The 21,493-nt window shown below is 36.4% G+C and overlaps 1 protein-coding gene across 4 annotated transcripts in view; it reads left to right on the top strand.

Moving 5' to 3' along the window:
- PLD1 (phospholipase D1) overlaps positions 1-21,493 on the top strand; it is a 190,118-nt gene that overhangs the window by 105,920 nt on the left and 62,705 nt on the right. For all 4 annotated transcript variants that reach the window (XM_045583669.1, XM_036444503.2, XM_036444505.2 and 1 more), the window contains 5 exons: positions 1,598-1,750; positions 3,107-3,256; positions 4,157-4,240; positions 12,999-13,080; positions 20,788-20,898. In XM_045583669.1, coding sequence (XP_045439625.1) covers positions 1,598-1,750; positions 3,107-3,256; positions 4,157-4,240; positions 12,999-13,080; positions 20,788-20,898 — 580 coding nt within the window. The remainder of the gene's footprint in view (positions 1-1,597; positions 1,751-3,106; positions 3,257-4,156; positions 4,241-12,998; positions 13,081-20,787; positions 20,899-21,493) is intronic.

Raw genomic sequence — 21,493 nt, 5'->3', positions numbered from 1 at the left:
CCACATCCCTCTTTCTCCTTCATATCTTTCTTTCTTTCTTTCTTTCTTTCTTTCTTTCTTTCTTTCTTTCTTTCTTTCTTTCTTTCTTTCTCTCTCTCTCTCTCTCTCTCTCTCTCTCTCTCTCTCTCTCTCTCTCTCTCTTCTTTTTTTTTGAAACATAGTACCAATGATATTATTATCCTATGGCCTTGGCAGGACATGAGGATTCCCTTATTTAATAAACACCTTGATGTTTGTTTTAAATACAAATTGTTAGGCCTTTTTGATGGGGCCTTGGACTCTATTATTTTTTAACAAAAATCTTAACAGATTCTGATGATCAGGCATGTTTAAAAAGCACTGGTTCCCTGAGATAAAATCAACCTTCTTGGCCCCCAAACCCTCCTCAGAGCGGCTTTTGCCCATTTTCCCTTCCTACTCTCTCTGAGACCCTGGCCTCACCAAACTGTCTCCCAACACATGCAGCATCTCCAGAGCTCAGGGCCCTGCTCACCCTTCCCTCCCTGTGGGATGGACACGGTGACTACCAACTTTGGGCTTTCTGTGACGGGTCCTTCCTGGCCTCGCACAGACTCTGCCTCTGGGAGAACACCACCAGTGTGCTCTCTTAGTCAGAACTAAGGACTCCCTCCTCTCACCTATCACTATTTGCTTTCCTCTTCTGATACCTGTCCCATTCAGCCTGGAATTATCCTTGCTTATACCGCACAGGCCTCGTAAGATCCTTTGAGAAGATGTATGATTTATCTTTGTGCTGTTTCTACCTCCACCCTAACTCCTACTTTGTCATTGTACTTTTCTATTATGAAGCTCTTAAGCATATATTGAATGGAAATATGCTTTTGAGAGATCATGTCCCATCGAACATCATTTAATAATGGTCCCTAAAAATTGCAAATAATTTGAAATGAGCAACAGAATATGCAGTGTTGGGTGCTTACTAGATTTTTTAAAAGGAAAATTATACTTACTGAGAAACTTACTTGCCTCTTCTCTGTTAGTTTATTTTAGCAAACACCAACACATTCCATTCTCCCAACAGCTGGGGCTCCCGCTGTACATCCTGCAAACACTCCCTCCCCTCGGCAGGGGTGTTGTTCCAGGCTTCTTCGTCCTTAGTGTTTAAAAAGATAGTGAATTATATTGAATTGCTTGGTCTCAGCACTTCTTAGAAAAACATAATGAAAAGTTTTTTGTTGTTGTTGTTTCATTGTGGTTTTTATTTATTTTTATTTTTTTCCTTTTATAAATTTTATATTATTAATATTTTTTAACAATATACAAAATAAATCAGTCTCTATGCGTTCTCCACTTTCGGTCCTTGGGTATCAGGGTTCTCTCCTGCGAGTTTTTCATTGATTATTCAAGAAGTGTTTCTGTATTTTAGTTATAATTCCAGTTTATTCCTAGGAGCACATCCTTGCAGCATCCACTTACTCTGCCATTTTTAATCCCTCTCATTGTGGTTTTTAAAAACTGAAACCCAATGTAAAAATAAAACTGTCCACTGCCTGCGAGTGTGTTTACTTCAGAATTGTCGTATACTTTGTTCTTTTTGTCTCAGTAATTCGGTACAACTTTTAAAATCTCCTTCCAGGTGGTTGATAGTGAAAGATTCCTTTTTACTGTACATGAAGCCAGACAATGGAGCCATCGCATTCGTCCTGCTGGTGGATAAAGAATTCAGAATTAAGGTGGGAAAGAAGGAGACAGACACGAAATATGGACTCCGAATTGATAACCTTTCAAGGTAGAAATTTCAACTATTTTTAAAGAGTAAATATTTGTTGATAAAAAAAAAAATACATTTTTATCAAAATCTCTTAAAGACAAAGTCTTTCTCCCAACCTTAAATAAAGGAAGTAAGAGAAATCTTTAAATTTTTTCATTTAGAATTTACCCTTAATCAAAAGTAATGAAACTTCTTTTTCCTTTAATCATTTTTTAAGATCTTTTGTGCAACAGTCGGAATAGACTGTCCTATATGTTGATATATGCCAATTTTAATTAAATTGACTACTCAATAATGCCATTTTGCCAAATAGATAAATTAAGGAGTGATAGAATAGTTCATATTTTTTTTAAAAACATAAAATTTTACTTTATGAATTGATATCCTTTACCAAAACATGATGATTTGATTTAGAAAAATTCTGTTGACGCATAGATTTTTAAGAAACATACCTTGAAAGGATACTCAAGTGTACATTTATCATAGACTTTATTAGTGTGTATGTGTGTATTGATAAGTATGTTTTTCCTAAAATATTGTAGTTATGTAATATATGTGTGTCTTTCTCTATATATACACTTGTTTCCATAAAATTCAGCCTCATGTATATGGGTATACATACATTTCTGTCTTTACTCAGATTGGCTGGCGTAGAAATACAGACACACCCTTACTAACATGACATATACTTGCACATGTGTGAGTGTGTAAAATATTTGGAACTTCCTTATCTCTTTTGACAATGGAAGGTTCAGGATTGGTTATTGCAAATGCAAAGGTGCTGCCCTGACACCTGCTTCCTGTACAGTTTCTGTTTTGGGGATGGCCGTGAACATCAGGCCACAATTCCGACCGGTCCCTGTAAACAGCTCTCTGCACCAGTCTGTGAGACCAGAGGTCTGGAATAAGCCATTTTGCTTGGCTTTGGTGAAATCAGAGTAGGGAAGGAATTACTCTCCTAAAGTACAATCAGGATGCTTCCAGAAGCTGAGGAAACGGATATCAGGCACTACAAAGGAAAATGACCTCTACTGGAGCCAGCAACTAAGTAACACAGAGACACAGGTCCTCGCCTTAAACCTTTTTCATTATCCTCCTTACAGTCTAGCACACCTCCAGGACTATAGTAAGAGCCCTATCCATGGTGAATAAGTAGCCTGAAAATTTGTTTTTGCTACACTGACTATATTTTACAATCTTGCTAAAAGTGTTTACAACTCTGCTTTTCTTATTTAAGAAAGATGCTGTTTACTTAAATTTTTCAATTTATGTCTGTAGTATCGAAACAAAACAGAACATGGTTCAGTCTTAAATTTGTTTAAAAGACAGAACACAGAGTGACCATCCTTTTTCACATTTTGCTTTTCTTTGAAGGACACTTATTTTAAAATGCAACAGCTATAGACATGCTCGGTTGTTGGCAGGATCTATAGAAGAATTCATCCAGAAATATGGCAGCAACTTTCTCAAAGATCACCGATTTGGGTCATATGCTACTCTCCAAGAGAACATTTTAGCTAAATGGTAAGATCTTTTTGGTCTAAGACTGTCAGGGTAGTTATAGCATCAATTTCCCTAGAGTCAGTTTTCAAAGCTGTGAAAAGATGTAATGCATTATATCTAACAAAGGCCTTTCTTTATAGGACTACCTGAGCATCAATTAGTTTTTCAATTTTTGTTTTTAAGCTGTTTTAGAATGAGCTTTCAAATAGCCAGTTTTAGATTTTGAAGTTTGATTTTGAAAACTAATTGTAAATTTTCTTAATGATGCAAATGGAAGGTTTATTTAAGTCATCAGTCATGATTTAAGAAAAATAATTTACTTGCTGGATAGTTCTTTTAAATATATTTTGTTGATTTCAGAGAGGAAGGGAGAGGGGAAGAAAGATAGAAACATCAATGATGAGAGAGAATCATTGGTTTGCTGCCTCCTGCACACCGCACACTGGGGATCGAGCCCACAACCCAGGCATGTGCCCTGACCGGGAATTTAATCATGACTTCTTCCTGGTTCATAAGTCAACAGTCAACTATAGAGCCGCACTGGCCAGGCCTGGCTATTTCTTTTAATTAAAATCATTCTTAGCATGTTTTTTGTTCCATGGATTAAAAACAGTCTCCAAAGAACAACTGTGTGTGAGTTCAAGAGATTAGGAGAGTTCATTTGACCCCATATGATCATGATACCAATCAATTGTTGCTTACCTCTATCTATTTACTGCACTTCCTATATAGCAGGTGGTATTCTCATTCCTTGTTTTCCATTTATAGAAAGTTAACTGGTGGTTGTATAGGGACTCTTGGCAGTAGCTTCCATCTTTGGCTTTCCCATAGATATGTGTCTTTTCCTCTTATTTTTTGTACAACAACCCCCCTACCCAACACAAATGAAAAAAATCAAAACAAAAAACACTTGTCTTTCAGGTATGTTAATGCCAAAGGATATTTTGAAGATATTGCAAATGCGATGGAAGAGGCAAAAGAGGAGATTTTTATCACAGATTGGTGGTTAGTATTTGCCCTGAGGGTGGTGTTTGGAGTCTCTGTGTTTAGGAATGTACAAGAGTGTTTGTTGTGCTGTCCCAGAGTCACACACTATGAAAACCAGCAGTCCCCACAGATGGTCTGGCTGAAGTCTCTACCAATTAACTCTAATGGCCTCCAGTAAAAGGTCTTTTCAAAACACTTGGCACCCAAATATATTCTTAAATTATTTAGCTTGAACAATACTGTACTTGTCTTTCTATTTGGAAGCAGACACTCAGTATTCATTTTAGTAAAGATTATGTTGCAATGCAAATATAGTTGTAGAGGTAGTGGAAAATGATCGTCCTTGGGTAGTTTTTCCTCATTTTGGTATGTCTGTCCCTAGATCCAGTGAATATAATTCCTCTGAATTATCCCTTTGAAATTGGGATATTTCCATTTGCCCATTACTATTAAAATGTTCTTATTAATGAGTAGCCTGGTCAGCTTTTCTGGAGACATGTCAGGTTTCAATTGTCTGACCCCCCTTAAAAACATCCATGAGAGTTATGATGCTTGTTAAAGCCACTAGAAGTCTCATATCTAAAACTCATTTAGCTACTGGGAAATTTGACTCTATAACAGTGGATCTCAGGTTGAGAACCACTAGCAGGGTCGCCTAAGACCATCGGAAAACACAGACATTTACATTAGGATTCATAACAGTAGCAAAATTACAGTTATGAAGTAGCAATGAAAATAATTTTATTGTTGGGGGTCACCACAACATGAGGAACTGTATTAAAGGGTTGCGGCATTAGGAAGGTTGAGAACCACTGGTTAGGGCATGTTTTCCCAACCTGGGCACTAGTGGTAATAATGTGTGTCTTTAGACTTTGCCAAATGTCCCCCTGGGAGGCAAAGTCCCTCTGGACTAAGAATCATTGACCTAGAATCATCAGATAAGGTATGTGATGGCCAGTATGGCTATAAAACATTTATTCTCATATTGATGGAGGAGCTTCTTCTTGGCCTTTACCAGTATATTCTTGACAAATTTTGTCTCATTACCAGGAATAAAATAAAGTTTCCTGCTTTGGAGCTATTTCTTTGGTTGATACTTTCTAAACACGAGAATTCATTCAAGTTTAATGTCGTACTATAGTCCTTGAAAAAAATATTTCTGAAAGTTTGACCGGAAAGAGAATGAAAACAGTTTTTCCATTGAACCCAGGTTCTCATGTTTTGTGCAATAATATAATATCTCTTTTGAAGGTGGTAAATACCAAAGTACAGACTTACATTTAAACATTTAAAGAGATGAAACCCTGACTGTTTTTCTCATCTACTGTCAGCAAAAATATGAATCAGTACGTTATTTCTTTTTCATGGCTTTTCTAAGGTAACATCTTACTACAACACTCCCTTTGAAATAAAACCTTTGCAGTAACTTCCCTCAGAACATGTGAAGAAAATTCTTGTCATGCAAGATATTGCAAAAGGGGACTTTCAAAAGCTTAACCAAACCCTGGTATGTCTAGACCTGAGAGAGAAATAAGCATAGTTAGAGAAACCACATGCTCTTTAGAAACTTCTGATCTAATTCAAGAGACATCATATACTTAAATGAAAATGGTATTAATATATTTCTAAAGCAATTATTATGCAAGCAAAGGCAGATATAGTGACCTGAGAAATGAAATAACCTGGGACCTAGAATTACTCAGTTTCTTTGTTTATTAACTTACCTATCCATTTATTTGCTAATTCATTCACTCATTCATTCCAAGGCCATTTAGTGAGCATGAGCTCTGTGACTGGTACTGATGAAGGCCATATTCATATAAAAATGGGTGAGAACCAGCTTCTACCCTGGAACAACATAGAATCAGGAAGTCATACGTAAAACACAAATTGGGGAAAACTCAGTGATGAAGATTAACACAGCAGAAGACAGGGGTAGTGGCTGAGTCTGCCAGAGGGGGCTCTGGAAGCTTCACAGAAGAGAATGCTGACTTGGGGCCTGGGGGTTGGGGACGGAGTTGGTAAGAAGAAAACAGGTGAATGTTTTAGGCAAAGGGTCATCCAAGACCAAGGCATAGGGGTGCGAGAGAGCACAGCAGTTTTGGAGGAGGGTGGTGGTTTTATGTTTAGGGTGAGCATAGCATTCTTTGAGATGTTTAGACTTGAAACCACAAAAATCCTGAAAGAAAACATAAGCAGTAAAATCTCAGACATTTCCTATTGCAACATTTTTTCCCCTGATCTATTTCCTCTGGCAACATCTGTGTTTATATTTTTATTTTTTTAAAATCTTTATTGTCGAAAGTATTACATATATCCTCCCTTTCCCTCATTGACCCTTCCAGCCTACCCCTGTCCCCTACCCCAGGCCTTTACCACCCTATTGTCTATGTCCATGGGTTATGCATATATGCACACAAGTTCATTGGTTGATCATCCCATCCACTCACCCTCCCCTGCCTTCCCTCTGAGGTTCGTTTGATGCTTCTATGTCTCTGGATTTATTTTTGTTCATATTTAATGAACAAAACAGTAATTTTTGTTACAAAACAGTAATTCTGTTCTAATGTTGTTCATTAGATTCTACAATGAGTGAGGTCATGTGATTCTTATCTTTCTCTGATTGGCTTATTTTGCTCAGCATAACACTCTCCAGGTCCATTCATACTGTAACAAATAGTAAGAGTTCTTTCTTTTTTGCAGCTGTATAGAATCCCATTGTGTAGATGTACCATCGTGTTTAATCCACTCATCTTTTGATGTGAATGTAGGCTATTTCAAAATCTTAGCTACTGTAAATTATGTCGCTATGAACATACAGGTAGTGAGGATACAGAGAAAAGGGAACCCTCATGCACTGCTGTTGGGAATGCAGACTGGTGCAACCATTATGGAAAACAGGATGGAGTGTCTTCAAAAAGTTAAAAATGGAAATGTCATTGACCCAGTGATCCCACTTCTAGGAATATAGCCTAAGAAATCAGAAACACCAATATCTGTGTTTTTAATGTCAGATTTCTTTTCAAAGCCTTGCAGTACGGTTCAGCTCTGCCCCAATGTGCTCCACCTAGTGGCCAGTTTGGGCAGTGGTATATTTTTTTCAGTTCTCAAACTTAATGGCATAATAAAGGATGGGGCAAATGGAGATTTACAGTTCATAAATAATACAATAATTAATAAATAATAACACAGAAACAAAACCTCTATGTTTTTCATATTTACAACTATAAACCTACTTTTGTCCTACCCTGTTTTTAGGATCAAATCCATGCATTAGCAGCTTGGGGGTGAGCTAGAAGTCACAAACTGATTTTATAAGGCTGCTTTCCTGAGCTCTTCTCTCTCTGTGACACCCCCCCCCCCTGCTAATTTTGGGTTTTCTGTGGCTTCTCTTTTGCTGTCACTTCTATCACTGCCAAAGATCCCACTCTTTCTTCTTAACCCTGAACTAGAGGATTTCTCCTGGAGTCTCTAACTTTTCCAGGTTCTCACTCCAGGCTGAGGAATCAAAAGGGGGAATAAAACCAAAACCCAAAAACAGTAATGGTAAAAATCACCCCTGGGTGGGATATCAGATTCTGTTCTTCCTCAATACTGTGTCTTCCAATTCATGATTACGCTGTATCTCTCCATTTATTTGGATCTTATTTAACTTCTCTCAGCAGTGTTTTGTACTTCCTGTACTCAGGTCTAACACACATTCTGTAAATTTTCCACTAATTGATGTAATTGCAAATGGTATTTTTAAAAATTCATGTTTCAATTATTCCTTGCTGACATATAGAAATACAATTGGTTTTTAAATATTAATTTTATGTACTGCAACCTTGCTTTATTCACTTACTAGTGCTGAGAGCTTCTTTTTATAGATACTTGGAATTTTCTTCATAGGCGATCATGTGATGTGTGAATAAACACAGTTCTACTTTTTCCTTTCTAATCTGTATGCATTCTTTTCTTTTCTTTTATTGCCTTATTGCATTGGCTAGGATCATCAATAAAATGTTAAATGGAAGTGACAAAAAGGGACATCTTTGCCTCACTCTCAGTCTTAGGACAAAAGCATTTAGTCTTTCGTTATTATGCATATTTATGTAGAGTTTTATAGGTACCTCTTATTACTTTGAGGACATTTCTACTTAGAATTCATTTTATTGTGAATGGGTATTAACATTTGTCAAATCTTTTATCTGCATTTATTAAAATAATCACTTTTCTGTTAATGTGATGAATGGCATTGATTGGTTTTCAACTTTTAACCAAACCTTGTTTTCTTAGGGTAAACCCACTTTGTCATGATCTATTATCCTTTTTATAAGATGTGGAATTTTGATAAAGGTTTTTAATTCTATGATCATAAGAGATATTGTTCTTAACTTTTTCTTTTCCTGAATTATCTTTGTTTGGTTTTTGGTATTAGTTAGTTAGTGTTCCTCTCTATTTCCTGAAAGAGTTTGGGTAAGATTTATATTATTTATTTCTTACATAGTTGGTAGAACTTTAAAAATAAAGTTCTTGGGGTCTGGAGTTTTCTTTGTTTGAAAATTTTAAATTATGAATATAATATTTTAATAGATACAAGATTAGAGTCTTAATTTATTTAGGCTTTCACTTGGACATCCTTTTCTTTGATGAGAATTGTCCATATTATCTAAGTTATCATATTTATTCATATAATGTTATTTATAATATTCACTTATCTATTTAATATTATTTTACTGTCTTTAGGCCTTGTAGTGACTTTCTCTAACTCCTTTTTTTTATATTGATAACTTGTGCTTCTTCTTTTTTTTTTTTAACCAAGTTAGCACATTTTATTTTTTATTTTATAAACCTTATATATAAGCATGCATGTATCTTACAAAGTTGACATAATAGCATATATAAATTGTGTACCTATCTGATATTATATTACATAGTTTTCAATGGCCATGGACTTATTTAACCATATTTTTTTAAAAATACCACTTTCTTGAGGTATGATTGACAAACAAAAAGCTGTGCATATTTAACGTATACAACTTGATGAGTTTGGAGATAAGTATACAACATGAAACCATCATTACAATCAATGCTATAAACACATCCTTCACCTCCAAAAGTTTCCTCCTATCATCTTTATTTATTAACTAGAGGCCCAATGCATGAAATTTCGCAAGGGTAGGCTTTCGCAGCCCCTGCTGCCTCATGGCCCACAAGCTGCCCACACTCTTCTTGGCCTGGTGCTGCCCGCATCTTCTGCCTGGTTCCCTGGTTCTGCGGAGTCCTCCTCCTTCTGCCCCCCTTCCTGCTCCCTGCTCCCCTCCCATAGCCACACAGAGGATGGCCTCCGTGGTCTCCCTCTTTGGGGCAATTGCAGAGCCCCTCATTGATCACCCTGCTGGCAGGGTGATCGTGGGGTGACGGCACCTACTCCCCCACCAATCACATCACAGGCACCTTGGCTAGTCTGACACCAGTGTGTGTGTCATAGCATGGTCACCCAGATGGTCGTTCTGCTTGTTCCGCCATTCAGTTGATTTGCATATTTTATTACTACACTATTATTATAATAGGTATTTGTATTATAAGAATATAATATAAAATCTATCCTCTTAGCAAATTTTTAAATATAGAATATAATTTAATATACGAACTATAGGCACTAGCTATGCAGTAGGTTAAAGAAGAGCACTATGTTGTACATAGATCTCTCAGACTTACTCATCTTGCATAACTGACTGGAACTTTATACTCTTGATCAAGAACTCATTTCCTCCTTCCTTCACTCCTGATAACCACCATTCAAAGAATCCTTGCTGGGAATGTAAATTGGTGCAGCTAATATGGAAAACAATGTGGAGGTTCCTCAAAGAATTAAAAAAACAGAACTATGATATGATCCAGGAGTTCCATTTCTAGCTACATATAAAAATGAATTGAAATCAAGCTATTGAAGAGATACCTGCTTTCTGATGTTCATTGAAGCTGCATTCACAACATCCAAGACATAGAAACAACCTAAATGTCCATTAAGGGATAAAGAAAATGAAGTATTTACATTCAATGGGATATTATGCAACTTAAAAAAAAAAAAAGGAAATTCTGCCATTTGCAACAATATGGGTGAACCTGGAGGACATTATCCTAAGTGAAATCAGCCAGACACAAAAGAACAGATGATACAAGATCCCACCTATATGAGAAATCTAAAGTAGTCAAACTCCCTTTTTCTTTCTTAATCTGGATAGAAGTTTATCAATTTCATTAATTTTGTAATGAGCTAGCTTTTGTTTTCATTGCGTTTTCTCTCTTGTTATTGTCTTATGTTGCGTTGAGTTCCATTCATCTCTTCTTCCCTTTCTTCTTACATTAGGTTTAATATTTCCTTTGTCTTTTTTTTAAAGATTTCTTTTTTTGTTTTTGTTTTTAATATACTCTATTGATTTTTTACAGAAAGAAAGGGAGAGAGATAGAGAGTTAGAAACATCGGTGAGTCATCGACCAGCTGCCTCTTGCACACTCCCTACTGGGGATGTGCCTGCAACCAAGGTACATGCCCTTGACCGGAATCAAACCCGGGACCCTTCAGTCCGCAGGCTGACACTCTATCCACTGAGCCAAACCGGCTTCGGCTTTTTCTGTCTTCTTAAGATGGAAGTTCTGATCATTGATTTCAAATGCAGTCCTTCTCATATAAATATTTAAAGCTATAAGAGAGGACCATTTACTTGGAAGGCCATGTTAACATCTCTGGAATCATGAAAGTTCTTACCTTCAGTAACATCTGACAGCTATAACTCTCATCACATGTTCTTTCTTAGTGGTAGACATAGTAATGAAGCACCTTGCCATCATCAGTGTCCTAGATTCAGTGAAATACAATATCATATAATTCTTTTGAACTTAGTTCATCTAATAATTACTTAGTAAAGATCCTGACACAATGATACTTGGGCATCATAGCTGCTCTCTCTTTGCCATTGTTTATATTTTGTTTATATCAGTCTTTTATCTTTTTATTATCCTAAAAATTGAGTGTTCTTTGAGAACTATCTTAAGATCCTCCAAAGTAACTAGTGGAATATTCTGCATACAGGGTGCACAATGCTTGTATAGTAAATAAGAGACTTAATTGCTGAGCATAGCTTTAGAAGTGGCCCCAAAACTGAAGCCCTCTGAGTCCAAGATTAATGTACATGTAAAAAATTGCAAGTGTGTATATATAGTTGGATATATCTCATCTTCAGTGAACTAGCAATGTACTGTGATGTACTTTTCTACTTAAAACAGAACTCTTTTTAATTCATCATAAATCTTTTGCTAAATTCTTTGTTTGTTTAAACATAGATTACCTTTGAGTTGTATCCTATTCTGAATTAAATGTGCAAGTATTTATACTCTATATACCCCCACTATTTGTCTGTTTCCTTAATAACCTCACCCAATATGTGTTTCCTTTGGATATGTTATGTCTGAGTTTTTAATTTTCTTGAAGTGAATGAAATAGAGCATAAAATTAATGCTTTTAATCTCTTCAGCTCCTTAAAACCCTGTTGTTGTCACCTTCTTAGAGGACTTCCTGGCAAGATAGTATTACAGCCTAGTGTTCAATAAGGCTTTAATCCATATACAGTCTCTTCCTCTTTCCCCAGGTCTAGCATTTCAGCAGATGAAGTGTTCTTGTTTGTTTTTCCTCATTACAGGGCGGGTATATCACATGTAGATTTAACTGACTTCAGACCTCAAGGGGGAAAGTGACTCTACTGTATGCTTAGCTGCCTGTGGCATTACTGAAAAGAAGAGTCAAGGGTTTATCCTCACATTGGAAACATTTGATCAGTGAGCCTGCCTTCTCTTTTTGGACCAGAAAGACCCAGGTTTCAAGGACACTACACCTTGGAAGCCAGAGTGTATGTTAATAAGTTAGAACACTTTTGGCTTGGATTAACAGAATGCTCATCTAAACAATGAGGATTCACTTGTCACACGTAATGAGAAATCCAAAGTTAGGCAATCCTAAGGTTAGTGGAGTGGTCTAGTGATTTCACCATTCTGGTCTTTTCCTTACAGTGGTTCTCAACCTTTTTAATGCTGCAACCCTTTAATACAGATCTTAACCACTGCTGTAGAGCCTAAGACCATTGGAAAACACAGATATTTACATTATGATTCATTAACAGTAGCAAAATTATAGTTATGAAGTAGAAAGAAAATAATTTTATGGTTAGGGGTCACCACAACATGAGGAACTGTATTAAAGGGTTGTGGCATTAAAAATGTTGAGAATCATTGCTTAACATTTCAATATGACTGCAACATAGCCATACAACATCCACCCTAAAGCCCCTTTTCCTGTTTTGAGCGACGGTGTGTCTATCACCAAAGAGGAAAAACTTTTCCATGAACCCCAATATGCCCCTTCGTATAGTACCTCATTTTGTCCAGGATTGTGTGATATTGTGCAGGAGTTGGGGGAAGTAAGGGTGTAGAATATTTATACTATATGGTGGGAACAAGGAGAATGGCTGCTGGCTGGGCAACCAACAGTGTCTGCGTGTGTGTTTGTGCGCGTGTGCGCGCGCACATATGTGAGTAAGATGTATAGAGAGAAATCTAGGTTGGCTTTTGTATGGACAAAGGCTCATGCTTTTTTATGAACTTGTACATGGGCTTATATGGATGACCTGCCACAGTGGAGGAGAGGATGGCATTTGGGCTAAAATCGCCTTTGTTTCCTATGACACGATTAGAACTTTGTATGTTGTTTTAATTCCCTGAAATGTTGTGATTTCAGGTTGAGTCCAGAAATCTTCCTGAAACGCCCTGTGGTTGAAGGAAATCGTTGGAGGTTGGACTGCATTCTTAAACGAAAAGCGGTATGTACTTTCAAGACAAGTGCTGATGTAATTTCTTAAATGCTTATTGCCTCTTAAATGCCTTTTCTTTTTAAAGTCCTCCCTGTATACTTACTAACATTTTTTTTTAAAGAATTGGGTAAAAAAGTAGAATACTTTCTGTTTTCAAATTCATCTGGTTCTGATTTTTTTCCTGTTGTTCTTAAATGCATAATATTTTAGCCTAATACACAGCATGACTTTTATTAGCAATTCTAATTTTTATTTTTTTAATCAGTTATGGATAGTTGATTTTATAGTCAAATTTTGTGATAACATTTTATTAATGGATGATAAAAGATGAAATGAAGCATAGCATTTTATTTTACTTATTATGCTATTATTTGAGCAAAAAAACAAAGTCATCTGAGATTTCACTCAGATGGGACCAAGCTGATGTTGAAGAATATCAAGGAAGAGGGTCATTAAGAATTGAAGCTGTTTTATTTCATTTTGGGGACAGTTCCTGGTAATGTGAAATGGTTTTCTTTGTAGTTGACCATGTAGATTCTGGGTGAGCACTAAGTGTGCTCTTTTGTTATAAAAAAAATAAATAACTGAATCAGTATTGCAGGTTCATCAAAGACTACTATGCATGCATACTTCTAATGCAACTTTTATGTAGTTGGCCCTTAACCAAGTTAAATTAAGGTGAATTAGAATAGAACTGGATTTCTTGTTAATGTTCAAATGGGGAGCGCTTACCTTTTTGCTATTATTTGAAACTGTCTTAATCTTGTTTATTCTATCATTAAACATTCCTGCAGATTTTGTAGATCCTTAGTAATTGTGGGTAGTATTTTACTATTCCTCACAGCCTACACTCATTTCTTTCCCCCATCTTTTATATTCTTCTACCTCTTGACTAACTCACCTTTTCCTTCGATATCTTTTCACCATGTTTTTACTTTAAGATTTTTGCAAATATCATAATACAATCTGAGCTCACTGCTAATATTGAAGGCTGAAATTGATAATTTTCATTTCAGACACATGTCTTGCCACACAGCATCATTTTCATAGCTAATCTAATGTGTTGTTTGAACAAAAGTCTATTCACAAAATTGGAAATTCTGGTCTTGAAAAGCATTATTTGCATAGCCATTAAATAATTTAGCATACGTTTATCTCCTGATCCACATACTAGATATACTAATTACTAATTTGTGTATGAAAAGGATTTCATATCTGCCCATGGAAGGCTTGTTCAAGGACTGATGTTCTGAGCTCAATCTTAAGGTTACCAAATGGGTTTCTATATGTTGAATGGGCTGTAATTTTCTCCAGGAGTCAATCATTCTTGTAAGACCTCTCCTTATAGTAGTTATCCAACACTTTACTGTTTTAGCTTTCATTCGACATGTATTTGCTGAATGCTTAGTGAGTGCAGGGCACTTGGCTAATCATATGTGAATGTACATAAATAAGCATGATTCTTGACCTGAAGGAGTTTAAAAATCTACACAAGAGTCAATTGACAGGGCCAAGATTCAAAGGCAAGAGGGAGAGCATTGGGTAGGTCTGGTGGGGAACTCCTCAGGACATGAGAGATTTAGGGGATTTAGAATGAAAAATTAAATTAAAAAGAAGAAATTTCTGGATTTAGGAAATGTGGTGTGGAAACAGGAATTCAGAAGGCTTTGCCAGTCACAGTAAGGTGACAAGGTTGATTACACCTGAGTGTTAGCATAGGTGGGATGGCGGCGGATCAAGATGGAAGACAGGCTGCAGCTAGGACGTGAAAGGTTGATGATCTAAGCCAGTGGTTTGGGCTTTATGCAGTACAGTGGGGATCTACTGGGTTGGGGGTGTTATGGATGAAGGGTGATATGATAAAAATGATGTGTTGGAAGGTGAATCTAGTAGTGGAGGAACAAACTCAGATTTAGAGAGCTAAAGTTTAGATCATTTGAGTGTGAGATGCGACAGAACATCTAATAAGCTCCAGAAAGTAGTCAATGTCGGAACAGAGCTCAGGAGGAAGATCCTGCAAGCCAGGCCCTCAACCTCATGTTAGCTGGCAGATGTTGGTTTATCCCCTTAGTGTCCCTGCCTAGTTTCCTTTTCTATCACAACCATGGCTTTTCTTTGCTTTTATTACCTCTGAACCCAGGTGAGATTCCAGGTGGACACCAGAGCCCAGTAATTATTATGGTCTGATAATGGTGGTTTATTTGAATTTTATCAGCTTCCTGAAACTTGTTATTTTTGAATTGGGGATGATGATTTTTAAAATTTCCTAAGGAGATAGAAACACTGTTAAATATTAATTTCTCAGTGGATCATTTAGCAGAATTGGTCTTCCATAATCTAGCTATACCATATTATTAAGTTGGTCATGCTTTTTTTAACACTTGGATTATTAAAATTGACATTTCATATGCTTATGAACACTGTTTCATATAAGTAATTTTGTTTCTGAAAGTCACTAATTTCACAAGGTAGTGGGTTAACATTTATTTTTGCATTAATGGGTCCCAGAGGTCCACAAGGTTGATTTAAATAAATGATTTTCTTCCCTTCCATTTGATTGTGCAGGTTTTAGGGAAGGAATTCGGTGTTTCTCCCTCATTGCCAACATATAGGCAAACATCTCTTAAAATGGCTGTTTCATAGGAGGGAGAATACAATATTTTGTTTCTCTGTAATAACCAAGTTGATATTTTCCTGTCTCTTGGATCTTCTGATATGCAACGTTATTATTTAAAATAATCTAAGCTAACCTTGAGAGGGAGAGTGTTTACTATTCAAATCAGCACCCCAAGGTTTCCCACAGTCCTGCATTGTCTTCACTAAGAGGTGAGGTCATTTGTTTCATGGTTATGGGTAACTATATCCTTGTACCCAATTGGTATAGTTCAACCTTAGAGACATGTAATACTTCTGATGAGACTTGCACTAAAAGAATCCTCAAGCATAGCAACCTGGGGGCTTACAGGAAAAGTTGTATGTCCTCAGAGGGCTTTGTCATCTGGTTAATTCCTTACAGTCCAGGATCACAGTGTACATTCTAGAGTTGCAGTCTGTGAGCAATGGGAGGGAAGGATATTCAGGCATATCAAATGAGATAAATAATCATATCTCTTCCAAAACACACACACACACACACACACACACACACACACACACACTCACACAACAAACAAACAAACAAAAACAAAAAAAACACACAAAGGGAATCTTATCAAAGTGGTGAAGGGCAGGGCAGGGAAGGGAGAAGACATGTTTAACTTTGAGGTCTGAGCTTTGGACAAAACTGGTTTTAAAAACACTCACAAAACAACTCACAGGCATTTGTGACCTTACATCCCAATGCTGCCTGCAGTTAACTGGCAAGGATATGGATTTTTTTCATGCCTGGGTATTCCTGGACAAGTGATAAAATGAGTGATTAGCCTGTGGAACTATAAGCTATGCTCTCTTCAAGCAGTGGACAGACCTGGCTGCATCCAGAAAATATTTTGACCATGGTGCTTTGAGCAATTTGAGAAAACACTGGCTCAGGAACAAAATCTCTTGATTTCAACTCTGAAATTTTTTGTTTGTTTTGTTTTTGTTTTTGCATGTCTGATGTATATCTAAAACTTCCTACTGCTGACAGTATTGTTCTGTTTTACTTGAGTAAAAGCAAATTAGAAAAGAGGACAGAAAGTTCACCTTTGGAAATTCAAGTTTGATGACATTGATTCTGTGGAACCTTCGGGTTAGTTGACTTGAGTAACCACAAGAAACATGGTGTTAGGGGACTCTTTGCCCCTTCCTACATGGGAATCTGTGCTTGTTTCTCTCTCTCTCTCTCTCTCTCTCTCTCTCTCTCTCTCTCTCTCTCTCTCTCTCTCTCCTTTTTTCTTCTTTTCTTTTAATTTATTTATTGGTTATGGTATCGCATAATTGTCCTTATCCCCCATTCCCATCCCACGTTTGCCCCCATCCCCCTGTTGTCCATGATCACTGGTCACTGGTTAGGCTTATACAAGTCCTTTGGTTGATCTCTCCCACTTTGTGCTTGTTTCTCAATAAATTTCCACCTTTTGCTTTACTAAAACAAAAACAAAAATAAAAATAAACAAATAAACAAAAAATGGTGTTGTGTAGTCATATTCAAGCCATTCCTTTGTTTTCCTACTTCCCCTATTAATACTTTCCTTCCATCTCTCTAAGCAAAAGTTGATAAACGACGTTAGAAAAACATTGGTTGTTTAAAAAGTGTATCTTTTTAAAATTTCAGTTAACTTTACTCCTCTTGTTTTCTTTCTAATTTGGATTTCATTTTGCATAAATATTTCCCACATTTGTGTAAGTTTCCACAATTATGATCCAGGAAATGCCTTTGTTCCCTAGGAACATTTTTTCCTTTGCCATTTTGAGTTTATGAGAGTGTTGCAATGCATTGACTAAAAGAAGAGGAGTTTTATTGCTTTAGTATCACAGAAGTCTTGTCACTAATTAACTTTATTGGAGATGTGAGCAAATAAATGTAAACCAGACTGTGTAAAAATGAACTTTTTATATTTAATTACTTCCTTATTAGTCATTTGTATTTAAGCTAAAAAAGACTCAATGTCTCTACCCTATTTCCTCTAGAGTTCATTTATTACAATGATTAAAGATACAGTACAGAAGAAAATGTCAGGTATGATAGATGGAAGGTAATAATGTAATCCATTAGCGTTAACATTTCTGTTATTTCAAAAATCTATTCGTTATGTAGGTAAATCGAAAATTGTAAGATTTAGGCCAGTTCCTAAGTTGTGACTACTTTTCTTACGAGTGAGTAATAATCTCATAGGCCTAAGAAGTAGAATTTCATCCATTTGAAACAAATCAACCATAATGAAAGATATCAGCTGTAATGTACTATAAGTTAGGTTGAAATTTTAGGATTTAAACTTTATATCTTTCAATGGGAGGCTATTTTTGGATAGCTGTTATTCAGTGCTGAATCCTAAAATATTCAAATAGGAAAGTAAGCCTGAACAATAAAAGAGAAAAATAACATAATGTTCTTGCCTTCATTTAGAACCCTCAATCAGTGATTCACAGCTGAGCACTCCCTGGCCAGAGCATTAGCCATTAGTCTGTTCACTTCTTGTCTACACTTTCACTTCCTGATCTCTTTACTCAAGTAATAGTTATGTCATTATAATAAATAATGAGCAAATTCCAAAAGTCCGCTGATAACCAGGAAAATAGAATGACTAGTTTTTTTTTTTTTCAGAGCAAGAATTAATCTTCTAGTTCTCACATTTCTCAATGCAACAAATCTAGTGTGTCCTTTCAAAAATGTATACACTTCTTAGATATTACTAATATCAAGAAAGTTAAGTCCTAGCTGGTTTTGCTCAGTAGGCAGAGTGTCGGTCTGCAAATTGAAGAGTCACGGGTTCAATTCCAGTCAAGGGCACATGCCAGGGGGCGTGCAGGAGGCAGCCAATCAATGATTCTTTCTTATCATTGATGTTTCTATTTCTCTTTCCTCTCTCTTCCTCTCTGAGATCTATAAAAATATATTTTAAAAAGGAAGTTAAATTATTAGTATTATGAAGTAATATGTTATTATAAGGCATTAGGGGCCAAAATAATACTTCTTGGTATGGGCAGAACAATATTTGGGAATTGTATATGTGTTTGGGTTACTCCAAATTCTACATCCTGCAACTTAAAATATAAACTCCTATATTATTTTTCATTTTAAATATATTTGTATTGATTTCAGAGAGGAAGGGAAAGGGATTTCAGAGAGGAAGGGAAAAGGAGAGATAGAAACATCAATATTGAGAGAGAATCATTAATCAGCTGCCTCCTACACATCCCACCCTGGGGATGGAGCCCAAAACCCGGGCATGTGCCCTAACTGGGAATCAAACCATGATCTCCTGGTTCATAGGTCAGTGCTCAACCACTGAGCCATTTATGACTCAAATTTCCATTATAAATAATGCCTAATTATCATGGGTTATTCATTTACAATTCAAATTATTCTCTACCACTATAATTTATTAGATATGCCTACATCTCTAATACTTTAGGAAGTATTATGAAATATTTCTTATGGTCTAATTTCTGGGATATTAAGTGCCTACTTTAGATACATTATCCAATGTGTATGCAATATGTTTCAAAATGCTTTCAGAGCTTCTGGGTTTAGAGAGTGCAAATTTAAATGCTGCAAACTACACAGCAATACCGAGGATGCACACCTAAAAAGTAAAAACGTAGCACAGGAAGTGGGGGTAAATAAGACAAGAGTATCCTGGATAAGTACAACCTGATTAGTATGTTAAAGGGGTAACCATCTGAGTGCACATGGAGAAGGGGAGGGATATTCGGGGGCGGGGCGATTAGCATAGGCTGAAACCTTGTTACCATCCAGAACTAGAAAAAGAGGTACTGCTACTTCTTTGTACTACCAGCTGCTTAACGTTCTCCTTTTGACAGTTAATATTAATAATAAATGTTATTTCTATAACATTTAAAGTTTTCCAGACACCTTTGACTTAATTTGACCCTCATAATGGTTTGTCTATTTTCTTTTAGCTCCCAAGTGTTCATTTGTGAGAGGGTGCTTAAATTATGGAATTTTTGAGTGTTAGAGAAGGTGACTTCTGAAGTCATTTCACTGGTGAAATCAACATTAATGATTCAATTATGGGTTAAGAGTGGGAACCAATACGTTTATCTCTTAAAGATTAAGAAATGCGCCCTAGCCAGTTTGGTTCGGTGACTAGAGCCCTTATACTGAAGGGTTTGATTTTGGTCAGGAGGCAACCAATCAGACATCAATTTATTCATTTAAATAAAATTTTTTTAAAGAAAAATTCTAGCCCGGCTGGTATGGCTCAGTGGTTGAGTGTCAACCTACCAATCAGTAGGTCATGGTTCGATTTCAGGTCAGGACGCATGCCTGGGTTTCTGGCTCAAACCTCAGCAAGGGGTGTGGAGGAGGCAGATAATCAATGATTCTCTCTCATCATAAATGTTTCTATTTCTATCTTTCTCTTTCTTTCTGAAATCAATAAAAAAAAAAAAATTAAAAGAACAACAACAAACAACAAAAATTTCTTTGAAACATACCCCAGGAACATTAAGGGATATTTAGTTTAACTTATATCAGAGGTTTGTTTTTAATCACTTCAACAGTTGAAGTATAATAAAAACAAATGGTAAGAACTCCTTCTTTTTTGCATACATATAAGCCTAACCAATGGACAGACAACAGGGGGCATGAGTTGCGGGGGAAAGGGGGTAATGTGGGAAGGACACATATGTAACACCTTAATCAATAAATTAAAAATAAATAAAAAAATAAAAACAAACAACAACATGAATCAAATCAAAGCTTTCTAAATGATATGAGTTTGGAAACATTCTCAGGTGTAAGACTATGAGGCACTTTTAGTAGTTGAGATTATAATTTCAAGGTTCTGACTCTAGTCAAATATTGACCCTGTCTTGGCATAACAAATTGTAGGAATGGAAGAAAGATAATATTTATTTTTTACATCTGGGTCTTAATATACATACATTTTTGTTTCACCTTCCTTGTATTGTGTTGTTCATTAATATTTTACAATACTTGTTGATAGAATAAATTTTAGAAAACACAGTGTACAGAAAGGAAGAAGAAAAATAAAACCATAGCCTACCTATAGAAATTCTCATTCCTGCCTGTGTTTTCTCCTGTGACAGCAAGAGGGGGTGAGGATCTTCATAATGCTCTACAAAGAGGTGGAACTTGCCCTTGGAATAAACAGTGAATACAGCAAGAGGACTTTAATACGTCTACACCCCAACATAAAGGTATTCAGGTTCATCTTGCTGAACCATGTTTCTTCTCTATTATTCTGTAGTTTTTCAGATTTATTTTGCTTTGAGCGGTGGTAATGTGTAGAATTCCTTAATGTATATATTCAATAAATAGCATTGTGTTCTTCTCAGAAATAAAAGAAAATACTATACTTTTTTAATATTTCTAATATTGATGGAGTCAACGAGGGTCACATTTCTGCTTTTCTCACCCTGATTAGAGGCCTGCTGTACAAATATGTGCACTGGTAGGGTCCCTAGGCCTGGCCGGCATTCAGGGTTGATCAGGGCCTTCCAGCAGCTGGCTGGGGTCTCCCTTCCCCAGCTGCTGGCTGCCAGCCAGGGCCTTCCTTCATTCCTTCATTCCATCATTCCGTGCCAACCCCTGGTGGTCAGCGTACGTCATAGCGAGCGATCGAATTCCGGGTCTCTGGGTAGAACTCCCAAGGGGACACTTTGCATATTAGCCATAGATAGATAGATGATGATAGATAGATAGATAGATAGATAGATAGATAGATAGATATAGATAATTTAGTTAAGAGCACACTTCCTAGAGTTGTTTATGAGGCCTGTCAAGTTTCCATTC

The sequence above is a fragment of the Pipistrellus kuhlii genome, unplaced genomic scaffold (assembly GCF_014108245.1).
Source record: "Pipistrellus kuhlii isolate mPipKuh1 unplaced genomic scaffold, mPipKuh1.p scaffold_m20_p_2, whole genome shotgun sequence".
Lineage (NCBI taxonomy): Eukaryota > Metazoa > Chordata > Mammalia > Chiroptera > Vespertilionidae > Pipistrellus > Pipistrellus kuhlii.
This window is presented reverse-complemented; position numbering and strand designations above follow the sequence as displayed.